General features: G+C 39.0%; 1 protein-coding gene across 1 annotated transcript in view; it reads right to left on the reverse strand.

Annotated features, from left to right (window-relative positions):
* LOC124619729 overlaps positions 1 to 20,389 on the reverse strand; it is a 503,325-nt gene that overhangs the window by 73,586 nt on the left and 409,350 nt on the right. The window contains exons 81-87 of the mRNA XM_047146296.1: positions 15,610 to 15,828; positions 15,438 to 15,515; positions 14,773 to 14,970; positions 13,870 to 14,000; positions 12,978 to 13,140; positions 12,445 to 12,734; positions 8,064 to 8,126 (exon numbers count right to left, since the gene is read on the reverse strand). Of these exons, the coding sequence (XP_047002252.1) occupies positions 8,064 to 8,126; positions 12,445 to 12,734; positions 12,978 to 13,140; positions 13,870 to 14,000; positions 14,773 to 14,970; positions 15,438 to 15,515; positions 15,610 to 15,828 (1,142 nt within the window). The remainder of the gene's footprint in view (positions 1 to 8,063; positions 8,127 to 12,444; positions 12,735 to 12,977; positions 13,141 to 13,869; positions 14,001 to 14,772; positions 14,971 to 15,437; positions 15,516 to 15,609; positions 15,829 to 20,389) is intronic.

Below are 20,389 nucleotides of genomic sequence, written 5' to 3' on the forward strand. Positions count from 1 at the left end.
GATACCTAAAATGGTAGACTGGGGTCATTTTGAGCTCGGATAAAATATTTTCACATTTGACTTAAACAAGGGATATATTTTGATATATGTTAACCTCTACCATTCTCTGAGTTATAACAATAATTATTTATCATGACAATTAACATGCTACTTACTTATTTCAACAACAACAACAACAAAATTATCTTACCGATCTTTCATTGTTCATGCCAACAAGTTTCCTAAAACTTTAGACTTCCATATAGCAACTATTTGTAAATCCTTCAAGACACATTTAGTATCAATGTGTCATATTATACTCTCAAGTATTTTACACATGGCTTTTCTGTACTTTTCACTCACTTAAGTCGCTGGAATCTGCTAGGTGCATTTCGCACAGCTGAATTCTATGATCACACAATTTTTCCTCACACAGCTTTGTGGTGCTTTACACAGTTGTCGCTGGTCTTGTTGCCTTTCCAGAAGCTTATTTGGCACTTGTTCCACTTTCTAGATAATTTTGGCCCTGTATTCTCTTCTTCAGTTGGTTCATCTTCCTGCTCTTTCGTTCCCTTGAATTGATTCACCAGCTGCAGAATGAACTACTTTCTTTCCATTTCCTTGTCATTACTATTTTATAAATGACTCATGTATTTATTATCACCAAGTCCAAAATGATGTTGAAGACATGAATTGGCCATCTCCTACATGCAATCTTTGTAGTAAATTTAAAGGCCTTTTGATCAACCACGTCCACCCCCATACTTTGTTGCACTGTAGAATGTTACTGTTTCAGATTTCTTCTTTCCTTATTTGCTCACTGACACTTCAGCATGCAATGAACTCAGAAGAATTACATTTTTTATTCTTCCTTCCTTGGTATACAGTGACAGTGTGCAGTCTGTGTTGCCAGTCTGGCACAGGATGGTGACGGGAGTGTATTTCAGCATTTGGCTTCTTGATCTCGTCAGGGATTTCACAACATATCTTTAACACTGAAAATCTAATGAAGATTTATTTTCTTTGAACTTCTTAGCAAGTTGAAGCACCATGAAGAAGTTGTCTGTCATCACATTTCTTCCTTGATTCAGAAATGGCTACATGAGACTCAGAATGACATACTCTCCAATTGGTTTTCTTTCTATCCATGTCCTCTTTTTGAGAAATGGGAAAGCATTACATATGTAATTTGTTGCTATACCTGCAACAATCCAGAATTTGAGACCACATTTTTGTAAGACTAGTTGGGCAAGAATTGAGTGAACCTGTATCTTGGTTTGCTTGGTAATACACTCCTGCAAATGGAAAAAAGAACACATTGACACCGGTGTGTCAGACCCACCATACTTGCTCCGGACACTGCGAGAGGGCTGTACAAGCAATGATCACACGCACGGCACAGCGGACACACCAGGAACCGCGGTGTTGGCCGTCGAATGGCGCTAGCTGCGCAGCATTTGTGCACCACCGCCGTCAGTGTCAGCCAGTTTGCCGTGGCATACGGAGCTCCATCGCAGTCTTTAACACTGGTAGCATGCCGCGACAGCGTGGACGTGAACCGTATGTGCAGTTGACGGACTTTGAGCGAGGGCGTATAGTGGGCATGCGGGAGGCCGGGTGGACGTACCGCCGAATTGCTCAACACGTGGGGCGTGAGGTCTCCACAGTACATCGATGTCGTCGCCAGTGGTCGGCGGAAGGTGCACGTGCCCGTCGACCTGGGACCGGACCGCAGCGACGCACGGATGCACGCCAAGACCGTAGGATCCTACGCAGTGCCGTAGGGGACCGCGCCGCCACTTCCCAGCAAATTAGGGACACTGTTGCTCCTGGGGTATCGGCGAGGACCATTCGCAACCGTCTCCATGAAGCTGGGCTACGGTCCCGCACACCGTTAGGCCGTCTTCCGCTCACGCCCCAACATCGTGCAGCCCGCCTCCAGTGGTGTCGCGACAGGCGTGAATGGAGGGACGAATGGAGACGTGTCGTCTTCAGCGATGAGAGTCGCTTCTGCCTTGGTGCCAATGATGGTCGTATGCGTGTTTGGCGCCGTGCAGGTGAGCGCCACAATCAGGACTGCATACAACCGAGGCACACAGGGCCAACACCCGGCATCATGGTGTGGGGAGCGATCTCCTACACTGGCCGTACACCACTGGTGATCATCGAGGGGACACTGAATAGTGCACGGTACATCCAAACCGTCATCGAACCCATCGTTCTACCATTCCTAGACCGGCAAGGGAACTTGCTGTTCCAACAGAACAATGCACGTCCGCATGTATCCCGTGCCACCCAACGTGCTCTAGAAGGTGTAAGTCAACTACCCCGGCCAGCAAGATCTCCGGATCTGTCCCCCATTGAGCATGTTTGGGACTGGATGAAGCGTCGTCTCACGCGGTCTGCACATCCAGCGCGAACGCTGGTCCAACTGAGGCGCCAGGTGGAAATGGCATGGCAAGCCGTTCCACAGGACTACCTCCAGCATCTCTACAATCGTCTCCATGGGAGAATAGCAGCCTGCATTGCTGCGAAAGGTGGATATACACTGTACTAGTGCCGACATTGTGCATGCTCTGTTGCCTGTGTCTATGTGCCTGTGGTTCTGTCAGTGTGATCATGTGATGTATCTGACCCCAGGAATGTGTCAATAAAGTTTCCCCTTCCTGGGACAATGAATTCACGGTGTTCTTATTTCAATTTCCAGGAGTGTAGTTGCTGATCTATGGTTATATCTTTTCCAGGACAGTATGAATGAATATTGTTACCCATGAACTTTCTGCAAATTTCAGAAACAAGAGCAATTTTGTTGGCCAGCAGTTGTTTGGCTCAGGTCAATTTTTCAACACAATGGAGAAATTTCAGAAGTTCCCAAAATCTGTCCCTTGACGTAACATCCTTGATGTAAGTAGATCCCCAATATTGTGACTGAAGATCAGCGGGCACACCTTTTATACAAATGATACCCCAAGCATAATTGACCACCATCAATTTCTCCAGATTCTGGAGTGACACAGACCAATCATTGTTTTTTAGTACTTCTCAGGTGTTTGATGCTATGTATCTCTACATGAGTTGTATCACTACATGAGTTGTATCACTACACGAGTTGTATCACTACACGAGTTGTATCACTACACGAGTTGTATCACTACACGAGTTGTATCACTACACGAGTTGTATCACTACACGAGTTGTATCACTACATGAGTTGTATCACTACATGAGTTGTATCACTAATAGAGTCTTGCCTACTAGTTGACAAGTGTAAGTAGTGGGAGCTCCCATCTCCTTTGGAATGTTCACAGCCAACCTACTTCCACAAGATAAGAAACTGACAACTTCCACCCAGTTCTGTCTCTATCAACCATCTTTGAGAAGGCATATCACCGAACCTGCTGTGACGGACAAGGTGAGGTGAGAATTTGATATAGATTAACATCTGAATCCTCCTCTGCTAATCCATCCTCAGTCACAATGTCTTCATCTCCACTTTTCTCTGGTACACAATCCTTTCCTTCACCAGTGAAGTCAATTTCCAATTCAATGTTGGAATACTCTAAGCAAAGTAACATTTTCTTTATCAGAAAATTCATGCTAACAAGACTTATTTGACAACATCTTTCATGGACTTATCTGAGTGAAATGATGTAAGTTGTGGCAAAGTGGTGTATGCAACCATGAACAGCAATTCTCCTCAATTTATGACTGTTGCTGCTCCATTGTTGAATTATTCTGTTAAATCTAATATATAATCATACAGGGAAAAAATTTAAGACATGTCATATGATTTCAGAGGAGAAAAATTTATAGAAAGTCATACAATTTCATGAATGGAGTAAAAAATGGATTATACATTGAAGAAAAATCTACAATGAGTCATTTTGATCCCTTTGCCATTATAGTGTTAAAACTGTGACCCACAGGAATAGACAGCACAATGTAACTCAACTGCAGCAATCCTTAAGACCCAAACTGTTCTTTATCCACAATATGGCCTTTATTTATGTGAAAGTGTGCAGCACTGTTGTCTCAATTTTGTAATAAATCTCCTCCAAGTGGTCTTTTAATGTATATAATTTAATGACTCAATGAGTAGTGGACGTGCTTTGTCACAGACAGGCACATAAACATTATTTTTGTCACCTGGCATGAGAGCACCACTTGGCAGTGTTTATACCGTGAGAGAAAATTCCTGCTGCCTTGCCTTTTAATTATAGTTCATTTCTCTAACACTTTTGTGAAAAGTTTCAGTGTCAACATAAACAACCATTATATCACTTTACTTTTCTTTTCAAGGGCTTCTGAATGCTATTTAAAAAGTTTATTGTTAAAAATAAAAGATGATCCAACACAAGAAGTACAGAGAATAAGTGACAGGATAATGAAGATCAGAATAACGACAAAGGGAAGAAGTATGGAGGGGTTTCAGGTTTAAGTCCATCAAGTGAGCTGTACATGAAGAGGAGGAAGACATTGGGGAAGAAATACAAAAAGCAGTTGGATGGACAAAGGATGATTGTCATGGGAGACTGAATACACATATAGGGACTGAAAGACAAGGGTATGAAGATGTACTGGGAGGAGGAAACTAGAAAGGAAGATGGAAACAGATTGCTGGAATTCTGCAAGAGAAATGGTGTAGCAACTGGCAACTTCTCCTTTCAGAAGGAAGAGCACCACAAAGTAACGTGATACAGCATGAATCTGCCACAGAAATCTTTCATCAACAAATTGAAAATGACGAGCACTTTGATGGATATAAAGGTATTACCATCTGAGGCATTGGAAAGGTATTAACATCTGAGGCATTGGATAGTGACCTCTGGCTACTGGTGAACATGAGAATCATGAAGGAATGGAAGAAGGCAGCAAACCAGGAAAGGTGAATTACAGGACGGAAACTGACAGGAAAGGAAGCAAAAGAAGAATACCAGGAGATTACAAGTAAAAGGTTATCACAGGTTTTGGGGGGGGGGGCGGGGGGGGGGGGACCAGAAGAGGAATGGGGACAATTTAAAAGTGCTATGGTATTAGCTGCAGTAGTTGCATGCAGAAGGATAAGTGGCAGAAACTGGTGAAAGGAGAAACCATGAGAGAGTCGAGGAGGTAGTGGGAGGGAAGAACAAGGCCTTCATACTGTGGTTCCAAGAAAGAATTGGGTTAGCAATATAGGAATATAAGAAAAAGAAGAAAGAGGCAAAATAATGCGGTGGCTGAGGAGTGAAGAAAGTGGTTGGAAGAATGGACAATGATGGAAGAAGATAGCAAAGGAAGTAACAAAGTATTGTACGGAATGGTCAAAAGCATGAGGAGAGGTTGGAAAGAGGATGCAACGATGATGGATAGAAAGGAGAAAGAAGTTAATAACAAAGAGACTGTGAAGATAGTGTGGAAGGAGAACTCTGAGCACATGCTAAACCCGAACAGATTTGGATATGAGGACGAAAGACTTAAGGTGGTAGAAGTAAATTCTGGGTGGAGGGGGAAAGAAGGACCTGACATGAAAAAAAAAATGGTAACGCTACAGGACAAGACAGAAAGAGGAAAATCACCAGGTAAGGACGGAGTAAGTGTCAAAATGGTCAAGGCAGCAAGGGGAGGACGGAAAGTGGCTGTACCGTGTGCGAGGGTGGTGTGGAATGAGAAGACTCCAAAATATTGGAAGAGGCAATAACTGTCCCTATATCGAAGAAAAGGATTATGAAGGATTGTAGAAACTACACAGGGAAGTCATGCTGATACCACACTGTGCCAAGATAAATGAAAAGACCCTGGAGGACAGACCCTGAATGAGGGCCGGGAACAAACAGAGAGGAACAGTATGGCTTCAGACCTGGTGGGTCAACTATTGACCTCATGTTTGCTGTGAGGCAACTCCAGGAGCATCACTATGAATATGGGGAAGACCTTGTGATTGCCTTTCTCAATGCAGAAAAGGCATTTGATAGCATCTGGAAAGCACTAGAAAAGAAGGGTGTGGAAAAAATAGAAAATAAGCAGAATAGAGGAGATGTTCTGTGGAAGCCAGAGCTGTGTGAAAGTGAGAAATGAAAGGATGGATTGGTTCCAGCAAACAAATGGTGTGGAACAGGACAGAGGATTGTCATCTCTCCTCTTCATCACAGTCTTGGCTGAGATAATGACTAAGGTGGCAGAAAAAACTGGAGAAAGCAATAGTGCTCGCAGATGACTTAATGATCTGGGGAAACAGTGAGGAGGTGGTTCAGGAACAGCTGGATGCTTGAGAAGAAACTGTGAAACAGTATAGTATCAAATTTAATGGAATTAAATTTAATGTAAATATATGTGAGATCCTGATTATGACTAGAAAGAATGATAGACCAACTAGCAGAATACAGATTGGAGGTGAAAAGCTGAAGATGGTGGAAAGTTTCAAGAACTTGGAAAGTGTGATAGACGAAAATGGAAGGAGTGAGAAAGAGACCAGGGAATGTGGCAGACAGGCAGAAGCATTCCTGTGAAGTAATATGAGCCTGGTTTAGAACAAAGATGTCCCATCAAAAAAAGCAAAGAAGTAAGACATCGAAAGTACTACATCCTAACATTGGCCTATGCATCTGAAATATAGGCAATGAAGAATATAAATGTAAGCAGATTACTGGTAGGTTAAATGAAGCTTCTCAGAAGTAGGATAGGAGTAACAAGGAGATGCAGGATGAGGAATGAGAGAGTAAGGAAAATAATGAAAGAGGAACCCTTGCAGGGCAGATAGACACACCAAGGCTAAGATGGTATGGGCACTTGAAGAGAACAGAAAACAAGTAGATTCCTAAGAGGATACACAAAATGGAGATGCAAAGGAAAAGGACCAAGAGGAAAACCAAGGGACAGATGGCTGAAAGATGTGGAGGAGTGCATTGAAGAAAAGAGGCAAGGACTGGACCAGAGTGATCACAGAAAGATTGTGTGAAATCAGGACTAGATGGCAAAGCTTATGTTCCAAACAGACTCAACCTGTCGTTAGGAACTATTGACAATGATGATGATGATGACGATGACGATGATCTGTTACACTTGCAGAAAAACAGCGTAAGAAGTATAACTGTACTATCAATGCAATAGTACCTATAATTTCCAGACACTGAATACATTTTAATTACTGTAATGACTGGCAAACAACTATTCGGTGGTAGAGCACTTGCCCACTAAAGGAAAAGGTCCAGAGTTTGAGTCTCACATTGGCGCACAGTTTTAATCTGCCAGGAAGTTTCGTATCAGTGCACACTTGGCTGCAGAGTGAAAATTTCATTCTGAAACTAGACAGCACAATCACATGTTCCACACCACTATGACCTGTCATGCAAATAATCCATGTAACATGAAACAAACAAACTAATGAACTAACCAATACAGAGCTGAACGGAATTATCGCGGAGAACCATGATGTCTACTCACCAAAAACCATTTTTTTTACGTTCAACCTGCTTTCCTAGAGTTAAAGACCACACTAAATTTAACAAACAAATCTACCCAGCAATGGTACTATGACCCTCTTCACTTTTGTCATAATGACTGAACTACCAACAGACAAGTAACACAATCACATTGAAGTTGACAGCGAATGCTTAGAATGAATATGTTCTTCCATGGAGAAAAAAATAAAACAAATATATTATCAGTCATACATTACTAGTTCATACATACCACAACACTAAATTCTAGGACAAACTGCACTCACAAAGCAGGTACATACAGTAGCAGGGGTTCACTACAGCTATAGAGACAGTTTAACTTTAATCAGATACTTACATTCTGATGCACCAAATAATGTCTTAGTGGGGTAAATCCAAAATTAAAAAGAGTAAATTCAATCACTTACTTCATGTGTTCAAAACTGTTGATAGAATATGACTCTCAGTTAAATTGCAAAGGGCTCACAGTTATTAATAAATTGGGCCCAACAGTGATATGAAGTGTCAAAACTTAAACTTCAGGCTCACAATGCAACACAAAAGAGAACTTCAGCAACAAACATACTGACATATTTTGACATCTATGCACATTAAAAACTACCAAACTAAATAAACAATGAAGTACAAAGACGACAGGTGCAAACTAACCTTGACTTACGAGAGGCTGGATCATGCTCTGGTGATGACTCTCGATTTTCTCTTGCATCTCTGCTGTGAAGGACACACCAACACACACATGCGATCACAAACATGCAAGCAACATTTAGTACCACATATAATGATTTTGTTGGTAGTGCAGACAAAAGTTACATGGACAGACAAAAGTTTAAGGAGAAACAAACAAACTTTGTCAAGTGACTCAAATTTCACCACAATCCTGCAATATGAGTGAAATTCTATACAATATTCTATTAATGTGAGCAATTACATCAGTGTTTCATTGCCTGCTACTATCATGCACAAAAAATAATTCCAACGCACGCGCGCGTGCGCGCACACACACACACACACACACACACACACACACACACACACAAAAAATTCTATTATAACACGCTCACAGGTATTCTATGGAATTCCCTTACAAAATATTATTCTGAGAAAATTCAGCAAACTGAAAACATCTATGCTAAAGGATCAATATATTTAAAAATTTCATCCACACCACCACCACCACCACCACCACCACCACCACCACCACCAACAACAACAACAACAACAAATTTCATAAAATAAAAACTGTGTCCACTAGTTGAATTGATGAATCTGAATATGAGATCACATTCTAATAACGAGCATTTGAAGGGGGGAGGGGGGGAAGAAAAACACGCACACACCAAGCAACTACTGAGGAAGAGCTGTCATTCAGGAACATTTTCAGGAAGAGAAATCATGAGAGTGAAACAATTCTCATTCTTTACAAAATATGGGCAATAGTCCTTTTTGACCACTGCTATCTCCTTGAGCTCCCTGTAGCTTCACTGGAAGTCCCAAAGCTCAATAACCAAGTAAAATTTTTATGTTGCAATTAAAATTATGTCAAGGATACCAAAGTTCTGTTAGCGTCCTTGCACATTACTGCATACTGAAAATGCCGGAACCATCAGTCCATCTTCCTTGAAATACAGACAATTTACACTAAATGCAGAAATAAGTAGAAGATCAGAATATGTCTTCAAAAGATGTTGTCACAGTCACAGTTCGCAAACAAAGAATGAAATGGTAACTTTTTTAACTGCACTCTGCATCTTCCTGTGCAGTATTACATTCAAAATACATCTTTGGATGCATGGCAGACACTTCACTATTCAAAGCAGAATGAAATAATTAGTACAAAGGGAGGGAGGGAGTGACAGTGGGAGAAGAGCAATAGGTGAAACATGCAAGAGCAACATTGGTATACTATAAATTCAGATATGGTTTCAAGCAAGTCCCACAATTGAAAGATATATTTTACAGTCATTAATTTCTGAAATCAATGAATATATATTTACTGTCATGTGATGTATGTGCTGGCTTCAGTAGGATTTTGACTACAGAAGAGGTAATTACTTAAGCTGAATATGGGAAAATATGGCACTTCAGTTTCACATCCTACGGTCAGTAACAATATTAAAATGCTTTTACTGCTATAAAAAGAACTGTAGTCCTAACAGCCATCATCATCATCATCATCATCATCATCATCATCATCATCATCACCACCACCACTTCTGCTGCCACCACATCCGCCGCCACCACCTACTGTTTCCAGGTGCTGGCTGGGTCTGTTCGGAACACACGCCTCTCTTTCTTTTACTGTCCACCATGTTCCCCTCTCCACATTGTCCAGCCTTCTCCTCTCCCTCTTGACATGTTCCTTCATCCCAATGATTCATGTGTCTCTTTGTCTTCCTCTACATCTCTTGCCTCATACTGTCATTTCAGGAGCCTATCCTGGTGTCTTGCCAACTCTCATTCTTTTAACATGCTCATATGATCTAACTCTTGCCTTCTCTATGGTCTCTAGTATTGTCCTCTCTTTCACTATTTCTCTCACCATCTCATTTCTTACTCAATCCATTCCAGTAAGTCCTATTCTGCTTCTTTGAAATGTCTTATCTTAAGCCTGTACCCTACTCACTCGGCTTTTCTTCATTACCCATGTTTCTCAAGCAAATGTGAGTACTAGATCATAATGTGCTCATTATAACACTTGCCTGATTCTGTGTGGTACATCCTATCTCCATACCAGGGTTCTTACGCTCTGCAGAAATCCATGGGCTGACCTTCCCTTTCACCAATTTCTTATCATTCCTCCCTCTCTCTGGTATTTTGCTCCCCCTGATACTTGGAACTTTCCATTTTCTTTACTTATGCCTTCTAATTCTTATATCCATTGCTACAATCATGTTATTCCTCTTTGTCACCACCACTTCAAACTTCTCTGCTACCAATAGTAAACATGGAATTATTCTATAGAAGTGTGCAGTAAGAATTTAGTGTAGAATTGATAACAGAACATTTTTCAGATGCTTCTTCAGAGGCTTCATATGCCAATACATATACTCACTAACAACTTTTTTGGTTAATACCAAAAATGAATTTAGAATGAACTAGGAATTCGCAGACACAATATTATAAATAAAAATAATTTTCATTTAAACTACACATCCTTCTCTAAGGTTCAGAATGGAGCTTTATATTCTGTGTAACAGTCTGCCAATGATCATATGGTAGGAAACTGAACATATCTAAATAGTCAAAAAACAAAGTACCTATTGCTAGCCTCTCCTACAATTTATCAGAATATCTGTGCTCAGAAATGTAAGTTTCATGTAACCCCTATATTTCTATTAAGAACATTAAGTAAAGAAAAGATTGCTACTCAATACATGGAGGAAGCAATAAGTCGTAGACAGGCACAATGAAAAGAATACTAGAAATATTTAAACTTTCAGAAACAGACCTTCCTTTAAGTAGAACTCTCACACAACAACAACAACAACAACAACAACAACAACAACTCATGCACACATGGCTACCATTTCCGGCCTTAGTAGCTGGAGACAGTAACCATATGTGTGCGAGTTGTTATTGTGTGAATGTGTGAGATGTCTACTTCAAGGAAGGACTTAGTCTGAAAGCTTAAATATTTATAGTATTCTTTTCATGGTGCCTGTGACTTACTGCCTTCTCTATGGGGTGAGTAGCAATTTGTCCTTTCCATATTAATGTTATTCCATCCCGGCTTTCCTATTACTACACTTGTATTAGATTGATCTTGACTGATGGTACACAGAAAGCTGGTAACTGACTGTAAAGTCATATAAATGCTTTGTTTGAAGTATAAGGTAAAAACAGTAGCTGCATGGTAAAGGAGGAAGAGTAATGGCTTCTCTCAAAGAAGCTGTTTTTCATCTAACATACGAAAATAAGTTGGTTTCAGTTGCCTTAGACTGCAGTCGCGCGCGCGTGTGTGTGTGTGTGTGTGTGTGTGTGTGTGTGTGTCTGTGTGTATCGTTCACGAAGGCCTTAATGGCCGAAAGCTTTATTTGTGACAGTTTTTTTTTTTTTTTTTTTTTGTTTTTTTTTTTTTTTTTTTTTTTTTTTTTTTTTGTTGTGCCTATCTGCGACTCAGCATCTCCAATATATGGGGAGTGGCAACTTTTCTTTTCATAATATTGTTACAATCAACCCTTTATTTTCCACTGTTTGATAGAAAAATAATGTAATCTAGAACTGTCATAATATCAGTCTGAGTAATTAGCACTAGTCAAACTATACTTTACAGACGTAGCTAGCAGTGGTCCCTTCTGCCTATAATTGTTCAACTTGACTCATTCCACTCCCATGAAAGCTTTCCTTCATTATGTGATTGAACAAAACACACATGTGTATGTGAAAGGGTGACTGATTTAAGTTGACACTGTGTTGTGCCATTCCAATACTGCTGTAGTCATTTACAGTTTGCATCTACACTTCCTGTCCCACTTTAGCAGTATAATAGCAGCTACAAGTGACATTAATGCCAATGTACTGTTTTATATATTTGCATTGTTCGTGTAGAGAAGGGGCATAAGATCTCTGAAGCCAGAAAATGTGTCTCATCCTCAGAAAGTGTGATTGTCATATTGTGAGATTGCTATTAACCTTTATTTGCACTAATAGAAAACACACACACACACACACACACACACACACACACACACACAGAGAGAGAGAGAGAGAGAGAGAGAGAGAGTTATTGACCGACAACATACATCAAGTCACATACAAGAATCATGCACTGTAACAAATGTTGTGCAAGAAAAACAAGTCAACATAGAGAGGAAAAAAAAGCAACAGAAGAAAGAGACGTGTGTTTCCATTCACGACAGAACACAAAGTGACAATCTGCTGAGCATTCCTTTACCTCTGAGAACTTTCCTCTCTCTCTTCTGCGCTAACATGAAACATGTGCTTGGTACACTGTGTCCTTCAAAAAAAAAAACCTTAATTTGATATCTTCATTTGATTCATGACAAACAAACAGAGGGAGATTACTCACCTAGATGGTGTCTTGGGCCGTGACAGTTTACGGTCACGTTGTGCTTCTGCTGGTTTCACCTGCCGTGATTTGCAGACACTGTCAACTTCTGTTTGACGTTTACTTGTATTTTCCATGAACTGTCGGTGATCAGCAACAAGTGCCTCTAATGTGGGAAGGTCATCTGGCAATGGTTCTCTTTCCAAGTCAACAAGTGTTCCTTCCAGTCCAGCCAACCATGCCAACAGTTCTTCTAACAGCCCTTCTAAGTCTCTCAATGCTGCCAGGTGATCCTTCAGCCTCTGTTCCCGCTAAAATGGGAAAAATTAACACAATAATTTAATACTCTTCCTGGCTCAAAATTTTCGGAATGAGGAAAGAAACAGCAAAAGTCTGGAAGTTTTCTGCCCATTCTCTCAAGTAGTCATCCAACTACAGGCTTTGTATGACATTATCTATCATTCACAATACTTTACCGTCAGAGACAAAGAGAAAAACATGATATGAAAAGATCATATTTTGTGCAGGACATGAAGAAGTATCTTAAAAGTCACCTGTGTTGCCCAGCTAAAAACTTCCTCCCAACGTGATTGTATGATAGTGATCCAGTGTTTTATTACTGCAGCACCATCTGGATGAGCCTTGGCCAAAATTTCTTGTGCAAGTGCAATTGTAGCATTCTTCTCTCTCTCTTTGTCCATCATCTCCTTCATAAATCTAAAACAAACATTATTGTTAAGCACTAATTTTGAAACCCAGACAGAGCTCAAAGAGACAGGCAAAGCTATAACAAACACATTGACATTTATAGCACTCACAGTTATACCCAAACCAAAATGTAGGGTAAATGCAAACTTTCAGTACTCCCTTCATACCCCCAGTCCAAATAAAATTATCACACATGGAGGAGGGTAGAAAGGGAAGGTGTATGGAGGGGAGGGGGGGGGGGGGGAGGTGAGAGAGGGGTGAGGGACAATTTCTAATTATTAGTTGGCAGACAAAAATACACATTTCTTTTTATTTAAGATGCCAGATCACATGGTCAAGTCCTATATTGCACTATGCTGCATATTTTAAACACAATTTTACCATCCACACTTTGTGTTGTGTCAGAGCATCGTGCACACCAACACAAAATTGCATTCATGCACTTTATTTTACAAAATTTTCTTACATACATTACCTTCCCAAATTAAGCATCAGCAGATGACATGCAACATTGATAATAGAAAATCTGGTTACATTTTTGATATTTGTATGCAAGTAGTAACGCTATTTCAAACTCTCTCTACATAAAAGCATTTGTTACATAATTTCAAGTTTTCGTATTTTTTAGTCAGAATTTGCATCTATATCCATATTTATTGCAGATGTTACTCTCTCAGGTCTTTAAATATAAAGTAACTGTTCTAGAAAATTTGCTTTTCTATGGCTTGATAAACTTACTTGTCATGTTCGGCAAGTTGATTGCGTGTATCTTGTTCATCTTCTGGCAGGGCAGCCGTAAATCGGAGTCGCATTTCAGCATCAGACAGCCACTCTAAGAGCATGTTCACAGCTTTGTGCAATTTCTCTGCCTATAATCAAAAACAATATTTGTATCTGACATGTAATTCTTTTATTTCTTTGTTAACAGATAACTGTTATACATGATCATTTATTTAATAATGCTACAGGTTTAAGCTGGATTAATGTATATCATTCTTTATTTCCAGTCTATACATGAACAATTTCTGCGTCTAATTGCATTCCAATAAAAACCACACATAATTATGTTAAGAATCATACTGGCTTTTTTAACATACAAAAATCAAAAAGCGTTTTGAAATCAAAATGGTGTTAGACTAGATATTCAAGTTTTAGGCAGCCGGTGGACAGAAAAACTGTACGAAATCGTTTAATCAGCTTTCCTGGTTAGTCTTTGTACCAAAATTTACTTACGGCTAACCAGCGAAGAACTGATACCCCAAACTCAATTTTATTTGCCCCCCCCCCCTTTTCCCGCAGTAACTTTTAAAACTTATCACTAAGACAGTAGCATCCAACATACTATAACCAGCAATACTCTTTTTGTACACAAAATTAAAAAAGGTGTGTACTACACAGTGTTCTTTACTGGAAACGGGGAAAAAAAAAAGTTGGAACATTCAAACAAAAAAAATTCTGTCTTGGTGAGAATTATACCAAGATTCTACTCAAAAAATTTAGTCTGGCATGTTGTACCTCTTCCTGCTACATTATAAAGCAATTGAGTAGCACAGACTGTTTACGACAAAACACTGACAGTCATCCTTATTTTCTAAATGGGCACCTTTAAGCCATTTTACTCTGTTATACAGAATCACTCACCTCTTTAAGGGCCTCTTCCAGCCTCTGTGTTTTCTTATGGCTGAGAACTGTGACAGTTTCCCACAGAGTTGTGAGTTCGACAAGTTGTGCCTGAATAGTTTCTGCATCCGCTGCCGTTGCCTTTGCCTGGAGTTCTCGACCTGTGTTCTGCACAGATTCCATTTGTGCTTGTCTGCTGCGTAAATCCTCTTCAAAGGTCTACCGAGAAAGAACATCGACTGATAAACATACAAATGTGTAATGTTTCATACGTATTGAGCACATGAAAGTTCCTCAAGATGTTCACAACTCTTAACAGTGTTTGCGCTTAATATATAATGTGTGTCTGATATTTATGGATGTTTTCTAGATTTACAGATGGCAACATTTTGCCAGTTTCATAATTTGTATATTCATTTCCATCAATAAAAAAAATTATGTCATGACTTCCTAGCTATAAACTGGTTTACATAATTTCAATAAAAATGTAATTGAGAAAAAAAAAAGAAAAAAAAACAACCAAAGGAATTAAATGTTAATTGTTTCACTAGAGCTCTATACAGTCAATAAATTATCTGTTTCAACAATTCAACATTCTTCAAACATATGAGCTACAGAACTACGGCACGAGACACAGTTACGACCACAATTAATTTTCTAAATAAGGAAAACTTAAGTTTTCTCACTTTATGCTGTTCCACTAATGCAACAACAGTGTCAAGGTCTCCATGAACTGGACCTTCTTCACCAAGGGTTGATTCCACCTGTTAAATATAGAGAAAAAAATAATTGTCAAAATGAATGGCATTTTTGGCTATGCAATAGTGTCACATAGTTCTCTAAGTGATTACAGCTCACCTTGTGCAACCAATCCAGCAAAGCTTGTACAGCATCCTTAAACTGGCCCGAAAACAGGAGTGCTTCCTCCAAGCGACGCTGCCTGTCCACCGACTTTGCACAGACAGAAGTCCAGCGTGCCTTCAAATCTGTCAACATCTGTCTCAAAGCTGGTTCATCAGTCTTTGGTGCACGTTCTTTCAAGGATTTTCCAGCTCTCATTGTTGCGTCATATGCCGTCTGCAATGTAAGATTTTGTGTAACGCAAAAAATAACAGAGAAAGAGACATTAAACTGCTTTATTGCTTTTAGGGTTCTTCAGCATGTAGTGGCTAACATTTCCAAAAGAAAAATACTCGATAATTGTTCCTGGGAAAAAGGTGTTTTGAAAGGTGCTTTCAGAACATTCTCAGATGAAAAGTGTGTTTGTTCCTATCTAATACAAACATCGACAAATTGCTGTAAAGACGAACTTTTAGTGGTTCACAGTACACACACATTTCTACAGAGTCCTGAGATCTCAACATGGAACCTCAAGCAATATACATATTGCAGTAGCACCTGAAAATGATGAGTAGCTACCTCATTAAAATACTGTGAAGTTTCCACACTACACCAGACAACACCTAATAACATTATATACAATTTGTATATCTAGAACACTGACTAAAACACATGCCAAAGTTTGATCTCTGCAAGAAAGTGTGTTGGGCACACTGCTACCAGGATAAAACCAGATTTTTTTGTTGCTGATATAACACAAAAAGAGGAAAAAAAGGATTTTGTTGCAACATGGATTTTGCTTCCAGACAAGTGACTTACAGTCTCATGACAGAGGACTCAAATGAACTTATTTTGTTCCTGGTTCCCAGGATTAGATATTTTAAGAAAAAATTATATATTGTCCCTACAATTAACCATAATAGGTATATGTCACATAACGCCAGTAACAAATTGTAAATATTTTAATGAATACATTTCTTATGTTGGAAAATTTATAAATGACAAACTGAACAAATCATGAAAAATCAAGGATGCAATAATGACAAAATTATGAAAAGCATTGATCACTACTCACTATATAGTAGAAACACTGGGTTGCAGATATGCGCAACAAAAAGACTTAACAAGGAAGATTTTGGCCAATAGGCCTTCCTGTGAATTAAACACAAACGCAAACACACACACACACACACACACACACACACACACACACACACACGACTATTGTCTCTGGCCGCCTAGGCCAGAGCAGTAGGTGTGCGTAAGTTGGTGTGTGTGTGTGTGTGTGTGTGTGTGTGTGTGTGTGTGTGTGTGTGTGTGTGTGTGTGTTTTTAAGTAGCAATCTATCCTTTTCATAATAGAGTCACTTGAACAATCTCCAGTACAAGTAAAAGAGAACTTCAGTTAACATGCCCCCACCACCCATGGATTGTTACTCCTATTAGGCATCCATTGCTTGCAGTCTGGCCTCTGTGGCCAGACACAGTGATTGTGTGCATGATCTGTGCTTGCGTGAATGTGTGTGTATTTTCTACTTTTAAGAACTTTCGTCCAAAAGCTTAAATGTATAGTAGTTTTTTTGTTGCGCGTTTCTGCAGTTCAACATTTTGTCTATATGGTGAGTAGCATTATCTGTTCTGTACCTTGATTTTTCACTGTTTGAAATATAAAATTAAGTCTGATGAAATCAAAATCTTCACATACTTACCTAGTTATTGTAATTCTTGTCACAGAGATCAGAATGGTACAACAGCAACTCTAAATAGGTCAATGATTGAAGACTGAAAATAAGAAATACTGAAAGTGCCAAAATTGGATATTTTTATTTTCTATGAAAATCGCTAAATGTGTCATGGCTAACAAGCTGCAGAAGCCTCCTTGTCCTTCAAAATACCTCCATTAGGTGCAGCAATGGACAAATTTATTTGTTTGTGACATGAGGGGCACTGAATGTGCTAAGTGTGTCTGACCATGGTGGCGAACATGTTATAACCTCTTTTTAACTTGCAAGCAACAAGCAATAATACATTTCACTTCATTTCAGTTATTTTTTACTTGAATCTTTTGAGTCCACTGCATTACGACAGAAAGGAAAGGCAAGGCAAGATAAAAAACATCAAGAAAAATCCTGAACTAAGAACTCAACAAAAGCTATATGTAACAAAGGTACAGCTGTTGCTCACAAACATCCACCATAACATGACGTAAGCTAAAATGATAATTTAGTTGTGTATTGTGCTATGTAAAAAAAATAAAAGTAGCATGTTATCCTGAGGTGCAAACTGTACGACCTTCCTACACTAGAAAATATTCTTCGGCCTCTATTGACCAGCAAATGAAGTGTTGAACAAATGAAGGATCCATTACCAAAGTACAGCAATTTTATTTCTAACTGTGTCTGAAATGTCAATACTGTATCCTTTGTTTGTGCTCAGATGTAAGTGAAGTGATGCTGTGTACATTTAGTGATTCCTTGGAAACAAAGCATGGCACTTCTGTATTTATCTAAACCTTCATTTTTATACACATTTTTTAAAAATTCTAAATGTGCTAAAATTTTGCAAAAAATTTTTGTCAGACATTAAAAATTATGCAAAATTTTAATTTACACTCGTTCAAATAAAAAGACCCGTAATGCAACTGTGTTACAGTTTTTTCCATTTTCTTACATTCTGACATTCTGCACTTTCAGTATTTCCCATTCCAATATACAATTATGATCTTAATGGTGTATGGAAATGGGTTCTCCAAAACTGGAGACTAAAGACTAAAGTGAAATTTACAAAGTTGTCTATATTACAAAGGGAGTGGTGGTGCTACTATACTGTCTCTGTTCATCATAAGAATAAACCTAACATAAAGAAACACAAACACGATGCTTGGTCAAAGCCGTAATACTCGTACACTGGTGGTGTTATGCTCTTGGAAGTTCGTCCTACTTACGTATTAGATATCCAACTACTAAGTTACATTAAAAGAAACTAAGATATTCTAATGTATTAACAGCCGTCAATGTTTTTCTTAATCATGCTTTAGCTATGTAGTTTTTACTTCAAAAACAGTGTACAGTCACAGTCTCTGTACTGTTGTGCTCCGACTGTCGCGCTGTTAATAAGCAGCATGAAAGTGGCTGAGGCTGCTTTCTGCTTTGTAGAGAAACACACGTATGGAACACGATTAGAAAGTGGCTGAGAAATAGGTTTTCTTAATGTTTTTCAGAAATTTACAGAAAAAAAAAAAATCAGCTTTGCCATTTCTGAGTAACTGTACTGGATACAAATAAGCAATGAATGTGCAGCAGAATTGGTATGTATGAGACTGATAACCTGTGCACTTCATGGGTCATCGGTTCAAGTCACCCCTTAGTCATCCCCTCATCCCCCCCCCCCCCCCTCCCCAAAATCCCGTCTGAAATACCTACATCTCATAATTGTAAAAATCATCATCATTTTTTATGAATAATGCAAGACATCTTGTTTCTAATTACATATTGCATGCAAAACTCCTGCTTTCATTTCAAATATAAATTCTTAATTATCGATATTTTATGAAAGACTGTTAATAAAGATTGCTTAAATTACGAAAACATAACAGTTTAATTTTTTAGGGCAAAAATGAGAAACCAAATTCTCTTTATTTGGACTACGTCCATTGTTTTATATCATAGATGTAGTCTCACAATAAGAACTGAACAAAACTGATCTGGAGCCAAGTTAAGGGACTTGTCGCAAGAAATAACAAGACTGTGAAGCTGCCAAACGTACTGGAACTAACACATTCAGCTTTTTCATGTCACTTCTGAATGCTGGCGGGATATAGAATGACACATCATACAAGAAGAGGAGAAAATGCAGCACCTGAAAGTTTTTGTGGACTCTGTTACTGATTGACTCATTATCAACATAGCACATAACAGTTCTAGAACTGAAATGTATATCTCAGATTCAGATAAGAAAGGAGCTGAGAGATTATCAGACAACTGACTGTAATTAACACCTCCAGAAGCTTCAGTATTCAACAGTAAGGTGAAATCCCTGTTATATGCTTCAGCATCATACATAGCCACACAGAAAAATTACCCTTTGTTTAAGTTAGGAATTTTGATCACTCTTGTTTGTAATTAGAATACTATGTTAGGTGAGAACAAGAGCATTTTATGCTCTCCATCTGGTCGCCTAAGAACTGAGCCTAGGTGCTGGAGTTTTACCAAATATTATTTCATTCACTTTAAAAATTAAATGACATTTGAAGCAATATTGTTTCTCTGCTCATCTCTTTTTATGTATGGACTGCAACTATTCATATCATTGCAGGTTAGTTGGACCAGCTGGCTGGCCAGTGCTGTCAAAGTTTAATACATTGGTACAGCTGTTGTCCTACATTATCGCTCAGTCTATGTGCATGTAACACAGCATAAAGTGTATCTTTATAATTTTACTTGACTGTGCTGGACACAGCTTGGCTTGGCTGCCGCTCCACGTGAAACGAACCCGAGATTCGATCAAACATGGGAGAACACATGGCATAATGTTTACATCAGTTTTATTCTTACAATGAACAGAGTATGGTGTCCTTCAATTACATACACAGCACAGTGTTTGGCAATATCTTCTCAAAATGATATAGAACAACTGCCACAGGCAATTTATTGGTTACGAAAGATTACTGCAGTAGCAGCCATGACAGTCAGTTGCTGTTGACAAAAACAATTGTGGTATTCACTGGAAGCTCATATTTTTACTCTAAATTGACACAGCAAGAAGACTGAGAACATTATATATAGTAATATCATACAGTT

This window comes from Schistocerca americana, chromosome 6 (genome assembly GCF_021461395.2).
Source record: "Schistocerca americana isolate TAMUIC-IGC-003095 chromosome 6, iqSchAmer2.1, whole genome shotgun sequence".
Lineage (NCBI taxonomy): Eukaryota > Metazoa > Arthropoda > Insecta > Orthoptera > Acrididae > Schistocerca > Schistocerca americana.